Below are 15,170 nucleotides of genomic sequence, written 5' to 3'. Positions count from 1 at the left end.
CTGGGTGACATCCGTCACAGTATTGTGCTTTAATGTCTTAACCGCTGACATCACTTAGGTCAGGAAGGTCCTACATGTTCCTTCAGTTAGAGTATGTTAGGAATACTTGTGTGAGTCTGGAAAGATGGCCTAGTAGAGTAAGAGAGCTTGTTGCACAAACAAGAAGACCTGAGTTTGAATCCTCAGTACCCACACAGAAAAAGTCAGGCATGGTCACGTGATCTGAAGCCCTAGCACTGTGGGAAATGGAGACAGAAGGATCCTTGGGGCTTGCTGGCATTGAGACATGTTCAGTGAGAGACCTTGTCTCAAGAGAATAAGATAAAGAGTGATAAAGAACACTCAGTGTCTTCCTATGACCTCCAGGCACATACACATGTAAATATCTCTCTCTCTCTCTCTCTCTCTTACACACACACACACACACACACACACACACACACTCACCTATACATGTATATATACAAATAAAATTTAAAAACAGTATTTGTGAAACTAATGTTTCAAGAATGACAAGAAAAGGGGCAACCTTAAATAAATATACTATGAGTTCAAGAAACTACATGTTTTCAAATTTAGAGATTTTTCTCAGAAAGTCTCAGCTATTTGGACTTCAAGATCAATCATTTGGAAGATGTACACACAAAGTCCACCTGACTATTCTTTTAAAGATGTAAGATTTACCGGTTCTCTGTATTTATCCAAATTATTTCACATAACACAAAATTAGCACTTTCAAGAAAGAGTTATTGAAGATGCTCACCTTCATAGATCTGCTTATGAAAATAAAATTTGTCTTCAAAGAGAAGCATTAGTCCAGGTCTTACAGTTAACAGAATCTAAAACATGTTTGAGCCATAACTCCCTTATCTGAGGAGTGACTAGTCAGTGTTACAATGCTGGTGAAGTTTTACTTAGGGAATTCGATGTTTAAACTTCAAAGGTTTAATACAGTTTGTAGTAAATGGGGAAGCGAAGGTCACTGACATGTCAAGTCATGAGTAGTGTGTCCTAGAAATAAAAAGTCATTTCAGCCATCTTTTCTACATTTTCTGTACAATATCAAACAAAGTATATAAAAATTGGATTGAAGCTAAATGTGTCATTTTAATAAATGGACAATCTATGAGGTGTCTTTTCCACACTTGGTTGGTGAGATGGTTGTTTCCACTGTTAGTGAATGTATGGAGATGTGTATCCCACTGAAAGTCTTTAAATTTCAAGATTCTAACGGCAGAGAAAGCTTGCCAGGAATACTGCTTCACTCGGCCTGACTGGCAGCAGTCAGGAGATGCAATTATCTCTAGCAATTAGGATTCCCCCTTGCTTAATACCAGAAACCAGTTCTCATCCCTAACTACAGCACTCTGTGTCCCAGAGGTTTCTCGTAAAGCTCTTAGCCCTTGGTGCTTCCTTTCCAGTAAAAAGTCAATCAATAGCCTAAGGTGAAGGCTGGCTTGGGGAAATGCCTCATGATGAAATTACATAGATGATGGGTTATCCATAATTACGTGACAAATAATTGAATCTGCCTAATGCACACTTTTTTCTTAATGGAGTGCAGTCCGCCAGGCTGTGCATTGCACAACTCCAGTAGGTGCATTCATGGGAACTGCAGCGGCAGCAGCACCCCAGAAGCTTGTAAAGAGCACCCTCACAGGGGTACAGTGGAGCACTGCTACTTTGCTCAGAAGAGAAAGAAGTCACACACACAAACAGCAGTGCTAAGGGGTCTCTGCATACTTGTCAAAGGGCTTTCTGATACCGCTTTTCTGTTCTTGTTATTCTAACTGAAATTACTACCATTTACTAAGCACCTATTGTGTGCTTGGGCTCACCTGTGGAGTTTACATCTGTTCAATCCTCACAAGGAGCCTACACATAAATATGTAGTACTATCCTTCTATGGCAGAAGAGAGGGGAAGGAATGATTCGTGGTCCTAAGTCCTGCAGTGGTACATGCCTGGGACTGGGATTGAAATCAGTCTGGAGGCTAGGAAGATGGCTCAGAGGGCTGCCAAGCAGGTGTGAGGAGCTGAATCGGGGCCCTAGAACACATCTGAGAACAGATGCAATGGAATCAGAACTCTCCTATAGGAAGATGAGAGGAAGACACAGGAGAATCCCTGGAATCTTGCTGCCCAGGAGCCTAGAAACCACTGCAGCAAACAAGACATTTATCTCAAACAAGGTTGAAGGTGAAGACAGACATCTAAGGTTCTCCTCTCACCTCCACATACATGGCATGGAACGCATACTCCTGTATGTGCCTGCACAGACACACACAATTAAAAAGAAAGCCAGGATCTACAAGTCCAGATTTGCACCAGCACACTTGATGGCATCCTCTAATGCATTCAAATGGAATATTTGCAAACAGCCAAGGGCATCAATTTTACTTTAGCTTTAAAAAAAATCAGCTTTCTAAATTAATTGAGTTTACACATCGATTCTTGAAAACTGAATTGTCAGAAATTAAATACTAATTTGCAAATAATATATACTATTCAATTGAAGATTTTGCTTTGATGAATATACTACGTTTATTAGAACATTTTGTGGCTTTCTATTTCAAAAATTCTGTATAGTCCTAGCTTCCACTTAACATAACATTTTTCTACTTTATATTTATAGAACCATTAGGTTTTGCTTTCTATGTAAAATCCAATACATTACATGAGGTATTCAATGCTTTGTTATAGAGTTTGTGTTAGAAAATAATCCAACCATAAACTAAGTATTCCACAGACTGCAGGCCACACTACAGTGCTCAGAGGGTTATTGGTGTTAAATGTGTGTTCAGATTAGCCTTTTCAGCTTACGGTGGGATTATTAGGACGTTATACAGGAAACGTGAAGGAGCTTTCTCATAGAGGTCGGAAGGGTAAGTCACTCATTTTTCAGAACTGTGCATTGTGTAACTCATTCAACAATGTGTCTTGAAGGACTGCTCCGACCTGCCATGTCTACAGTCACTGCTTCAGATTAGTTGGTCAGTTGTAGCAGCAAAATTTCAAACTGTATGCATTTTGTGACATTTCTTGCCCAAAATGCATACACATAAATGTCATATTTAAAACATATAATAATTCCTTTGAATTGCCTGAACTGCACTCTGGCTTCCCGAGAGGGGGTTGCGGTGCTCTCTTATGGGCATCTAGAAATGGGCATTGTTGCTGTGTACGCTGCTTTTCTCCCAGCAAAGCACCTGACAGAAACTTTAAGGGAGAAGAGTTTTATTTTTGACTCACAGTTCCAGTCCGTCACTGGAAAGCATGACGGAAAAGCTGTGCCAAGAGAACCTTTCTTCAGTAGCTGCTCACACAGGAGGCAAAGAGGGCTTGCTGGGACTGGAGAGGAGTGCAGTTTTCTGAGCCCCGCCCTCCGTGGCCTGTTTCTCCAGCCAGGATCCGCTCCTGGGGCTCCACAGTCTCAGAATTGACACTCATCAATCTCCAGTCGTAGTTCTTGCCAGCGGTGGAGTGGTTCAGCACTCAGAAATGTTTCCATCAAGTCCTTTGTGTTCCTGGAAACAAACAAAGGGCATCTTCCCACAACACTAAAATAATGGGTTACTCTTTGAAATCGGTATTTTAAAAAAGAGTTTAAAATGTAAAATGATTAAGTCATCTAAGGGCTCTGACTCTGTGAGAGCACTGGACACACCACACACACACACACACACACACACACACACACACACTCCTCACAATAGCCTATGGTATGTTCTGTTGACTCTCCACAGACTAGGCTTTGCCTTCCTGGGAAGGTAGGAGCAGGGCTTTAATATCTATTAGAAGACTCATTCTCCTAAGAGCTTGTACAGACATGACTCATGTTTTCTGGATGACTCCTTTTTCCTGTAAAGAGAAGTATGCCTGGCCCATCCTTACCCTCAGAATCATCTGAGAAAGAATAGTCAGTGACCACACCACACTAGTTTCTTCTTCCCTAATAGGCGGCATGATATTGGAGCGTCATCTTGAGATGCAATTTAAAATCGGAATTTCAGTTAAAATGTTTGCAATGGAGGGGTTAATCATCCTGTGTCTGGTGTAATTGCTCCTTTGGTCCAGACATGGACCTGCCTGTTCATTACAATCTTTAAAAATAAATGATGTAATAAAACTACATTGTTTCAGAATCAGCCTCAGCCTTTGACGAGATAAAAATCTTAAGTGACTGTCACACAACTTTCTTCTGTGCATTTATGCTAGCTCCGGGTTAGGATCTGGTGTCATGGCAAGGCACACACCTTGGCCACAAAGTGGCTGTGTTTCAAACCCTTACTCGTCAAAGACTATTAACTGGGACAAAGCATTCGTGGTCTTATTTCTCTATATCCATTAAAAACAGGGATTATATAATAGAATGTTCTTCGGGTGGTTGCAATAAATAATAGCAATATTAAGTACAATGTTATGCAAATAAAAACTAATCAAGTCACCCACTACTATTACACTTCTAATTTATGCTGTAATTTGTTCTCCATGGCCTTTGTTCTTCAAATCTCCCATTCAGTGGATCAGAAAATGCTTGTTAAACACTTGAACAGGAGGGAAAGATAGGATAAGACCCAGGATTTGGAAAGCTTATGAGTAAATTCCTTAATACACATAAAACAGTAAGATACAGGGGATGTTGTGAGCTGGATGGCATTAAGCAGAGTGTGAGCTGTACAAACTCAGAGAGGGAGGCATTAAAAAAGACAGCTTCGTGTAGCTTGTTGGTACTTGACTGGATAAATCATGTGTAGGTAGGCAGTAGGGAGAGAGGAATGCACTCCGGGTGGAAAGCAGTACAAAAGCCAGGCCTGTGGGCTCCTGAGAAAGCAAAGGCTCCAGCTGCTCAGGCTCCAGCTGCTCAGCCTCCTTCATCCTCATTTAATTTTTTATATCAGTGATATACAATGAAGGCTTTATTTGTTTATTGGTCGGTTAGTTGTTTGTTGTTTGTGACAGGGTCTCAATTATGTAGTCCTGCCTCGCCTAAAACTCACTATGTAAACCAGGCTGGTCTCAGATCCTTAGAGATCTGCCTGCCAAGTCCTCCTGAGTGCTACAATTAAAGAGTAGGACCACTACGTCTGGAATTAAAAATAAAGTTCAGTGTTTAACTTGCGGCAGGAAAGAGCAGAGCAGACCCATTACCACATAGCAAGCAGCACCTGAGACTGGCATAGAATAACCCCTGCATATATGTGTGCATGTGAACACACATATACACACATACATAATATACACACTTACACAAATATATATATACATATGTATAATATATATATTTACAATTTCATAAACCAGAATAGTTCTATTCTATTCTCCTTACTCTAGTTCAGCTTTAAAAGGGTAGAAAAGGAGAAAAGCACAGAACAAAAAAAAAAAAAATCTGTCTTGAAAAGGACTTTTTATATAGGGTTATATATAAGCTTTTATATAAACACATAGATAATAGGGGTTTGATTTTGTTGTTGCTTTTTTTTTCTAGTGTTTTGAGACAATGCCTTGCTATGTCACCCTGGCTGTCCTCCAACTCTCTACAGCCCTCCTGCCTTAGCCTCCCACATGCTGGGATTGTAGGCCTGTGCCACCGTGCCCAGCAAGATAGTTTTGAGTAATTCCATGACCACTTTCAGAAGTTTATCATGACAGTCCCTAAGCTCTAGGAGCTGTTCATATGATAGCTATGTAAGAAACACGTAGAAGTTGCAACTGGCTGAAAGCCTCATTTTATAGTCAGAGATGGTGATAATGATGGTGATGGTTGTGGTGGTGGCTATGAGTCTTCTTTATTTTATTTTGTTGTTTTTTGGTTTTGAGACAGAATTTTACTCTGTTGTTCAAGCAGATCTAAATTTACCATAAAGCCCAGGTTTGTCTTAAACTAGCTACGCTCCTCCAGCCTCAGTTTCTAACTGCTGGTAGGTTCCTCTTTTGTGTCATGAAAATCTGAAGTTGTGGTGCTGTCGATCTGTTGTAGGAGTTAATAGCACTTGGTGTTTTTACAAAGGGTCTAGTTTCAATTCCCAGCACTGACATGGCAGCTCACAACCATTCTTAATCCTGATTGCAGGGGATCCAACACATACACACATGGTGCACATGCATGCATGCAGGCATGTATTCATACACATGAAGTAAAACACATAATCTTTAAAAGTCTGAAGTCAGATTAAAGAGCTAGAGAGAAGGCTATTCCTTTTCCTGATAGGATTTTCCACTTTGGGATGCTTCTGCACACCAAAATATTTAAATATTTAAAACTGAAGAACAGAATACAATGATAAGGATTATTAGCTTTATATGTCACATGTTTGAAGAACTCACATGCCATTTGGTTTTATCTGATGTCTACAGGTGGTGCTACTGGTACACGGGGAAATGTATTTAAAGGTAAGTATGCAGTTTTTATCATTGAAATCAGAATTTGCTTTTAAAACTTAAAATCAATCATATTGAGAAAAGTAATCAAATTATTTGATCATTCAACTGTGAAAACATATAAAACTAAAATTCTAGCAAATAACCCAAATCTTTTAAGAATATCTATAAATATTATGATTGTTATCTCATATGGTCTTATTTATTTCATTTTATCCTTCTATGGGATTTTGTTGGTTGAGTGGTTGGTTGGTTGGTTGGTTGGTTGGTTGGTTCATGGTCTTTTGAGAACAGGTCTTCTGTATAGTCTGTCCTGGCCTAGTACTCATTTGTTAACCAGACTAGCTTTGAACTCCAGGCAATCCTCCTGCCTCAGCCTCACCAATTATTGATTGCAGACATGCACTACTATTTCTGGGCCTTTTCTTCTTATCTTAAACAAATAACAAGCCAAAGTCAATTGTGGAATATATAGGGAGGAAATTAAATATGCTTAAATGCTAATATTAAAAATCACACAGCTTAGTAATGACCTATTTAATGCTGCTTCTTGACAAAGTATCAGGTGAGCAAATGTTCATCAAAGTAGAAACAAAAAGTTCCAGCATAGGTATCTATCTATGACAATGTTCGAAGCAAAGACTGCCAGCCATGTAGGTGATAAAGTGGGATCTCTTTCAACGCAGCCAGCAGGACAGCACGGAGAAGACGGGGAAGCATTGCAGCTGGCCAAAAGAAGGTACAAACGTGAATGGGTGAAATTTGCAAAGCCCTGCAGAGAAAGAGAAGACAACTCGAAACGAAACCCAATTGCCAAGGTGAGTCATATTGGCAGAAGTGGTGTGAGCCTTAGAATAAATGTATTATGTGCAAGTTAAAGATGATATAGAAATTCCATCTAGTAATATATAACCTGGAGAGTCCACAAAACAACAACATATTGTCTCCAACAAAACTACAATAATAGTAATGTTAAAAAATAAGAAATTAAAAAAATAGAGGAATGATAGCCTTTAGGGTTATAAAATGGGACTAAGAAATGTACTGGCTCATTTTAATGTATAAACTGGTGTGTGTCCAGACTCTAGTAAACAAGAATAAAAGGAAAGGAAGATGTCAGGTAGATGACTGGATTGACCACGGTTAGGGAAACTATTGAGGCAGGTCAATGAGCTATCTCATAAGCAATGTACTATTCTCTCTGTTAAATGGCTTTAAAATTCTAAAAATAAAAACCATTTCACCTCGTATATACTTTGAGCATCTGTCGCCTTATCCTTTCCCTTTCCCCCTTCATTGTCACTTCTTCCAACTTAGAGAAGCATCCTTGTGAAAACTTAAGTAAGAATTCTGTATCCAGAAGAAGTCTTCTCAATACTAAGTCCCTGTTGTTTTCTTACAACTTTTTAACATTCCCATCATGGTACCACAACCTAAACAAGCATTCAAAAGCCACAACGACTAGTCATTCTTGGTTGTGCTGGTGAGCAAAACAGCCGTACTTATTACCCAATCCTGCTCTCCAGTAAATAAGCAGAGCAAGAAGTAAATACACGGTGATTGGGGGGGGGAGGGAGAGGGAGGAAACCAAGAGAACAGATGACTTTAGACCGTGGAGGTGGAGGAGGCAGGAGAGGAGTTGTCAATGGTCAGCTTGACATTTAAGCCATTTTTTTGTTTGTTTGTTTGGTTGGTTGGTTTTTCCTTTTCTTACAGATCACTTCAGATTTTCAAAAAAACCAGAAAATTACCTACCGCATTTCTGGAGTGGGAATTGATCAGCCCCCTTTTGGGATCTTTGTTGTTGACCCAAACAGTGGTGATATCAACATAACGGCCATAGTTGATCGTGAGGAAACCCCAAGCTTCCTGGTAAGTTCCCAATCAAGTTATCCTTCTTCGTGTGCTTTGTGAAGTTAGAATGTCTGGTAGGTTTACAAAAAAAAGGGAATGCATTAATTGCTCTATTAAAAAATAGTATTAGTCCCTCTATCAACAATCTTCTGCAATGGCTCATGTTTCTGACATAATATACACAGGGAGTACCTAGGGTAGACTGGGATTTAGCACACAGCTTTCTAGAATTTTATCCTGCCAAAATACAGCAGCTTTAAGGAAGGCACACCTGGGAACCTTCGCCTTTGTCCACAGTTTGGAAAAGTGTTTTTTCTTCTTAAAGTTCTGTATATGTCAGCATTGGTCTAATTTCCATGAGTTTAATAATATGCAAACTAACTCTGTACAGTGATGATGTATATTCTTCCTGTGCTTCTAGATCACATGCCGAGCACTAAATGCCCTGGGACAGGATGTAGAGAGACCACTTATATTAACAGTGAAAATTTTAGATGTCAATGACAATCCTCCAATATTTTCACAAACCATATTCAATGGTGAAATCGAAGAAAACAGTGCTTCAAGTAAGTCTTTTACAGCGCCAACCACCCCCAATTCATATGGCTTTTCATGTATCCTTATACCATTGTTACAAACTGTTCCATTAGTTTGCTCAGTCATTTGATAACAAAAAAAATCATTATGATAGTCTAAGATTTCTTTTCCAAAATTTGTAGTTAATTCTTAATTAACAGTTACATCAGAATTCTATTTGCAGATGATGGTTCTGTCACCAGTTTAGTGCATAGGGACAGAGCCTCTGTGTGAGCCACGATGCTGAAGAGGCCGATTAGGCTGGGTGCACAAGCACCATGTTTTTATATCATAAGGGACAGAGACATGTTCACATTATTTGGATCATTTGGAAAGGAGGCATTCAGGTACATCTATGTGGAGAAGAACTCCAAACAGAAGATAGCCCCAACTTCAACAAAGCCAGGGCTGTTAGAGCATTTAAAGAATTTTTTTTTTTGAAAGCCAATAAATTCTAGAAAGAGACTGTAACCCTGATAGTTTTTTTTTTTTAAGCACACGGGTAGTTTTAAAGTTTTTTTTTTTTTTAAATAGGAATCAGTACTAAACTATTCTGACTATTTAATGTGAGTGTAATCTAGGACTTTATATAGTCTGATGATTTTCCTATTTTCCCAGATTCTCTGGTAATGATTCTAAACGCCACGGACGCAGATGAGCCAAACCATATGAATTCTAAAATCGCCTTCAAAATTGTCTCCCAGGAGCCCGCGGGCATGCCCATGTTCCTCATCAGCAGAAACACCGGAGAAGTCCGCACTTTGACCAGTTCCCTTGATCGAGAGGTAACAAGCTTCGTGAATGTGTCCAAACCTAAAGGGCTTGCTGGCAAGCAAGCCAAGAGAGAGGGGTGCCTCCATCTTGTCTGGGAATGCCAACGGAAGTGGGAAGGCGACTAGCTCTTCACTGAGCCAATCTAGGGGAAATTGCCTCCTGGGTGTGACTCTGCGTTGGTGGGATGTGTCCCTGTGACAGCAACCTCTCACACAACAGTTCAAATGGGGGAAATTAAGGAAGACACTGGTGTGCAGAAGCAGAGACTGCACTGTGATTAATTCCTAAAGATTGGGAGAGAATTCTTAGATGAAGAGATTTCTATTTGTCAGAAACTTTGACGGTGTACCTTTTCCCTAGGTGTATCTATTTAATTTTACCTCCACATACAAAACACCGAAGAATCCCTTCCTGTCTTCTCTCATCTGCTCCCCCAACGCCGTGTGTCTCCACCATAATGGGCTACTCAGATGCATTACTTTCACTTTTTTTTTCTAATAGACTGGTAGAGAAACTCCACAAGTGAGCTTCTCTCAATCACATCTGCCTGTATCACTGTAGCCCCCCCCCCCCCCGAGTCCAAAACACTACCTTCAGAAGTTTACAAAAGAGGAAACGTCTTGTAGTGGCTTACCACTTCCATCCAGTCGTCTGGAGCCCCACCAGTCTATCCCTGCCATGGACAACTAAGTGTATGAGAGCCATCATTCACCAACTTAAATATTTTCACTCTTATCCAACTAAAGCAACTAGTGGCCATTCTTAATCTTTGACAATTAACCTTTATTCTTTTTCTCTCCAAATTTAGCAAATTAGTAGCTACCATCTGGTTGTGAGTGGCGCAGACAATGATGGAACAGGACTGTCGACTCAGTGTGAATGTAGTATTAAAATTAAAGATGTAAACGACAACTTCCCGGTGCTCAGAGACAGTCAGGTACATCCGCTTGTCCTTAAAGAACCATCTTTGTGTATGCTTTATAGTTTGGCATCCCAATTCGTTAACTGCCTGCTTGGTGGCTTTTTAATCTTCTGTGCTTTTCTGTTTTAAAAGAAATATGCTTAAATGTAAGAATTAAAGAGTCGGTGTGAATTAACACATGCTTTGAGAAGCAAAGATTAATACTATTTAAAGTAAGTGTAGTTCTTACAGGTAAACTCTAGAGTTGAATATTGGGCAACCACCTAGAGGTTCTAGCAGGGGAACAAAGCTACTCATTCTTGAATGAAGAACATCTTCCTCTATTGGAAGGTTGATTCAGGGAGGGAAGAAGGGCACACTTGCCTAGCCAGCTAGATTAGCCACACAACCCTGGCAATGGCCAGAGTGACAGATGATGCTGCAGTCAGGTCACCCCCACAACCTGCACTAAATCTGAAATCCTGAATGTCTCCATTTCAGTATTCGGCGCGTATTGAGGAAAATACTTTGAATGCAGAGTTACTCCGATTTCAAGTGACAGACTGGGATGAAGAATATACAGATAATTGGCTGGCTGTCTATTTCTTTACCTCTGGGAATGAGGGGAATTGGTTTGAAATTGAAACAGATCCTAGAACCAATGAAGGCATCCTGAAGGTGGTTAAGGTAAGGTCTGGGTTTCCTTAGTGGGTAAAAATATTCTATAGTAACTCAAGTGACTAGCTGTACAAACAAATTACGTTAATAATGTTACCGCTTTAATATCTAAAAAATAGAAAACATACCAAAGTAGATAGCATTTATTTTACTATCATTATGTTTGCATTGTCTAAAGACAACTTCTCTTGATATACTATTTTTTCTTCCAAGCTACTGTACTTATAGAGCACACACACATGCACACATAGGTACACCACACACACACACACACACGCATATACACACACACACGGGTGGGTTTGCATGTTCTCAGTACAGGAAAGCAAAGACACTTCATATATTCATCAAATTTACTGTCTGCAATTGTATTGAAGTTCAGAAGAGATGAAAATGCATGGGAGACTGTGGCTCGGGAGCTTGTCAACGTGTTTTAAATGCATTAGCTATTGTCCTCACAAAAAGAAGTCACAATTTCTCCAGAAAAATGGGAACTTCTAACAAATTCTGCTAGGTAAAAAAGCAAAAACTGAGCAAAGCTTTGGTTCAACATGACAAATTCCCCATCTGGAATCAAGTCAGGACAGTGGTGGCTGTAAAGAGCACAGATCACAGATCGGGAAGATGCCCAGTCTCTGCTGATGTTCTTTGGCATCAGGATTTGGAACATTCTGGAGCTTCTTTAACACCTTGGGTCTGGTGTAAGGTTGAAATGATAATACTCCCTTAGCAAAGAGATTTATAGAAGATTCACGAACACTTCTTTATCACTCCACATTTCATAGAGAGTGTTACAGCTTCTGAACCTGCAAGGGCTCCACTATAAACTCCCACTAACATTGTAACTCTCTATTCCCTGTACTGGGGTCATTCTATTGCAAGTTCAATACCTGGCTGTTATCCTTGAACCATGACATCTCCTCACAGCATTCGGACAGCCATCAAGTTCTGCCTAGAACTTGCCTTGAAAGGATGGCCTGTCTGTGCCTCCTGTCCCCATCCTCTACCTGGCCTTGCTCCATCCCTCCTGTACAACTGCAGTGCCATCTAACAGGTGTCCCTCGTGCCTGTCCCCACTTGTCCTTGTTCTCACTGCTACTACCTTTCTAAGAAACAAGTTAGATGACATTCTACTCTTCAATTCTCAACACTCCCATTAACTGAGTGGTGGACCCTGATGGAACTTTCAAATTATCTGCAATTTTTTTCTAAGTAGAATACAGAAAGGATTTGTGTGATGAATCTGTGGGGGAAACCCTCATCTTACTGGGTATTAAATTAACCAATGTGATTCTAACATGCCACCCAGGTGGGTAACTACCTAATGACTTTCAAAAAAAAAAAAAAGTAGGTTTTCCTCACAAGGGTGCCCAAGGCCCTAAAGTATCACCAGCCTGCTCAGATCACCTTCTGCAATGTGAAGTAGCCAAAAGTGTCTTCACTTTTTCCTGAATAACTTCACAGCATCCTTCAATGCTCAGCTCAGATCCAAACCTCTCAGATGTCTTTCCTAACCCCCCTGCTTCCACACTCAGCCCTGTGATTTCTTTGTCTCTACCTATGCCTTTCCTTCCACTGGGAAACTCTGAGCTCCCAGGAGTAGTCGTTGCAGCTGCTCAAATCCAGATCTCTTGCCTTAGAAAGTATTCTACTGGTAAAAAGATAAAACAGGAATTATCATTTTCTTATCTCTCATCTTGAGAAGAAGGAGGAGAGGAGAAAGTGGAGAGAATAAGGAGGAAGAGGAGGAAGAGAAGGAAGAGGAGGAGAAGAAGACAACTAATGAATGAAAAATGCTAACCTAAACCTAGGATTCCTTGGGACTTGATTTGGGCCAAATTATTTTTAAAAAAAAAAAAAAAAAAAAAAAAAAAAAAAAAAAGCAGCTATAAGTAAAAACATTTAAACTTGGTTCTATGAAGAGTTAGGTCAATTTCTCACTGCTATAAAAAAGACTTGGTTGATTTTTTTTCCTAGCCAAAATGAGGTAATTTGTCCCTTAAACCTTGGAGTTTGTCAGAAAAGACATTACTATTTATGAATCTGATGAATATTTCATTAACAGCCAATGTTGCTCTTTGTAAGAATGAAGTCATAAGACTACATTTGTTCAGTCTCACAACAACCTGATGAAGCTAGGTTTGCTAAGAAAAGTGAAGGTCTGGGATGTGGCACAGTGAGAGTGCACTTGCCTGCCATAGATAACATCCTGGGTTCAATTCTCAACACTGGAAACAATACATTATTTAAACAAATTAATAAAATGCACATAACATTTGGAAGTGAAAAGCTGAGGATCCGAGAAAGCAAACCCTGTGCTTTACAACACACAGCTCAGACATAACAGAATCAGGGCTCAAGCCATGTTACCACCACAAATTAGGGATTCTTTAAGTTCTACCTCACAACCTAAAAAGGTTTGACGATGTTTTGATGGTCTAGAAAGGAGACGATGTGTTTTATAAACATGTTACCAAATGCGGCTTGTGAGTTAAGAACCCTATGACATTCTATATTTGACATTATGATGGCTTTTTAAGCCATTTTTGCTCTATAAAGACAGAAGTTCCTAGTCACCACTGCTTGCATAGATGGTTGTGTCCGTCTCTTGGTCTTCTAGACTGTGTTTACTTTGTTTGGTCTTTTGTGACACTTCCTTCTGTCTAATTTGGTCTTACCCCAGGCTCTGAATTATGAACAGACCCAAAGCATGCAATTTAGTATTGGCGTCAGAAATAAAGCGGAGTTCCACCAGTCAGTGATCTCTCAGTACCGAGTGCAGCCAACTCCAGTCATAATTCAAGTCGTTGATGTCCGAGAGGGAATTTCATTCCATCCTCCTTCCAGGAAATTTACTGTGCAAAGGGGTGTAAGCATTAACAAATTAGCTGGTTACATCCTGGGGACATACCAAGCTACTGACGAGGACACGGGTAAAGCTGCCTCCTCTGTCAGGTAAGATGAGTTTTCTATCCCATGAGTCCTTGCTGTGGTTTTCATCTATATGCGATTACAACACAATGCTCTGCCAACAGGCTGCCAAAAAGTGAGCTATAAAAGGGGTGAAGTTAAGGAACTAGATAACTCAAGAAGAGATACACAGATGATATATTAGAATACATTGTGCCATGAGCAAACACATGCTTATAAACTAGTAGGAACTAAGAAAAAGGGGATACCTTAGCCTGTTTAGAAATCAGTAAAGAACTTCACAGCTGAGTCTTGCAGAAGGTTAAAGGTTCATAACAGGAGTGAGTTCTGGTGAGATAAGACTCTGTAGTGGCACAAAGTCAATAAGGACTGAGGCATAAAGCACCTTGCAGAGTAACGGCCAGAGTAGAAGGAGCAGAGGCCCATAGCTTCCTTACTCTTTGCTATTGTCTTTCACAGTCAAAGATTGGGTTACCAGACTAGTGCATATGTAAGGATTAGGAAGTGTTGATTTTCATTTTTCTTTTTTCTTTTTTTTTTTTATAAGATTGATTCATGTTTATGTGTCTGTGCACCATGTGTGCAGTTACTTCTGATGCCAGAAGAGGGCATCAGATATTGTGGAACTGAGCTGCCATGTGGGTGCTGGGAACCAAACCCAGGTCCTTTATGAGAGCAACAAGTTCTCTTGAGTACTGAGCCATCTCTCCAGCACCCTGGTATTTTTTAATAAGTACATACTCAATATTTCAGATCATACATAAATATGTTGACTGCATAAGAAATATTTATTAGATAAATAATAATTTTTTTCTATGATAAAACAGATATGTCCTGGGTCGTAATGATGGTGGTTTGCTTGTTATTGATTCAAAAACTGCTCAGATCAAATTTGTCAAAAACATCGACCGGGATTCTACTTTCATAGTTAACAAGACAATCTCTGCTGAGGTTCTGGCCATAGACGGTAAGAAAGATATTACCATGGTTTTGAATGAAATGTTATTTCAAATAGCATTTCTTTTACAGTAGATGACCATGACTGTTTTATATATTTCCTTTACCACTAAAGAGCA

General features: G+C 39.8%; 1 protein-coding gene and 1 long non-coding RNA gene across 3 annotated transcripts in view; one reads left to right on the top strand and one right to left on the bottom strand.

Annotated features, from left to right (window-relative positions):
• The window catches only part of Dsg3 (desmoglein 3), a 30,423-nt gene that overhangs the window by 2,625 nt on the left and 12,628 nt on the right, over positions 1 to 15,170 (top strand). Inside the window, exons 2-10 of the mRNA XM_034518259.2 lie at positions 6,357 to 6,392; positions 7,067 to 7,198; positions 8,097 to 8,252; positions 8,656 to 8,800; positions 9,429 to 9,595; positions 10,393 to 10,521; positions 10,987 to 11,172; positions 13,847 to 14,118; positions 14,922 to 15,061. Coding sequence (XP_034374150.1) covers positions 6,357 to 6,392; positions 7,067 to 7,198; positions 8,097 to 8,252; positions 8,656 to 8,800; positions 9,429 to 9,595; positions 10,393 to 10,521; positions 10,987 to 11,172; positions 13,847 to 14,118; positions 14,922 to 15,061 — 1,363 coding nt within the window. The remainder of the gene's footprint in view (positions 1 to 6,356; positions 6,393 to 7,066; positions 7,199 to 8,096; positions 8,253 to 8,655; positions 8,801 to 9,428; positions 9,596 to 10,392; positions 10,522 to 10,986; positions 11,173 to 13,846; positions 14,119 to 14,921; positions 15,062 to 15,170) is intronic.
• Positions 8,146 to 15,170, bottom strand: part of LOC143434368 (uncharacterized) — a 35,782-nt gene continuing 28,757 nt past the window's right edge. For both annotated transcript variants that reach the window (XR_013103831.1, XR_013103830.1), the window contains one exon: positions 8,146 to 8,305. This is a non-coding gene — a long non-coding RNA (uncharacterized LOC143434368). The remainder of the gene's footprint in view (positions 8,306 to 15,170) is intronic.

Source organism: Arvicanthis niloticus, chromosome 14 (assembly GCF_011762505.2).
Source record: "Arvicanthis niloticus isolate mArvNil1 chromosome 14, mArvNil1.pat.X, whole genome shotgun sequence".
NCBI lineage: Eukaryota > Metazoa > Chordata > Mammalia > Rodentia > Muridae > Arvicanthis > Arvicanthis niloticus.
This window is presented reverse-complemented; position numbering and strand designations above follow the sequence as displayed.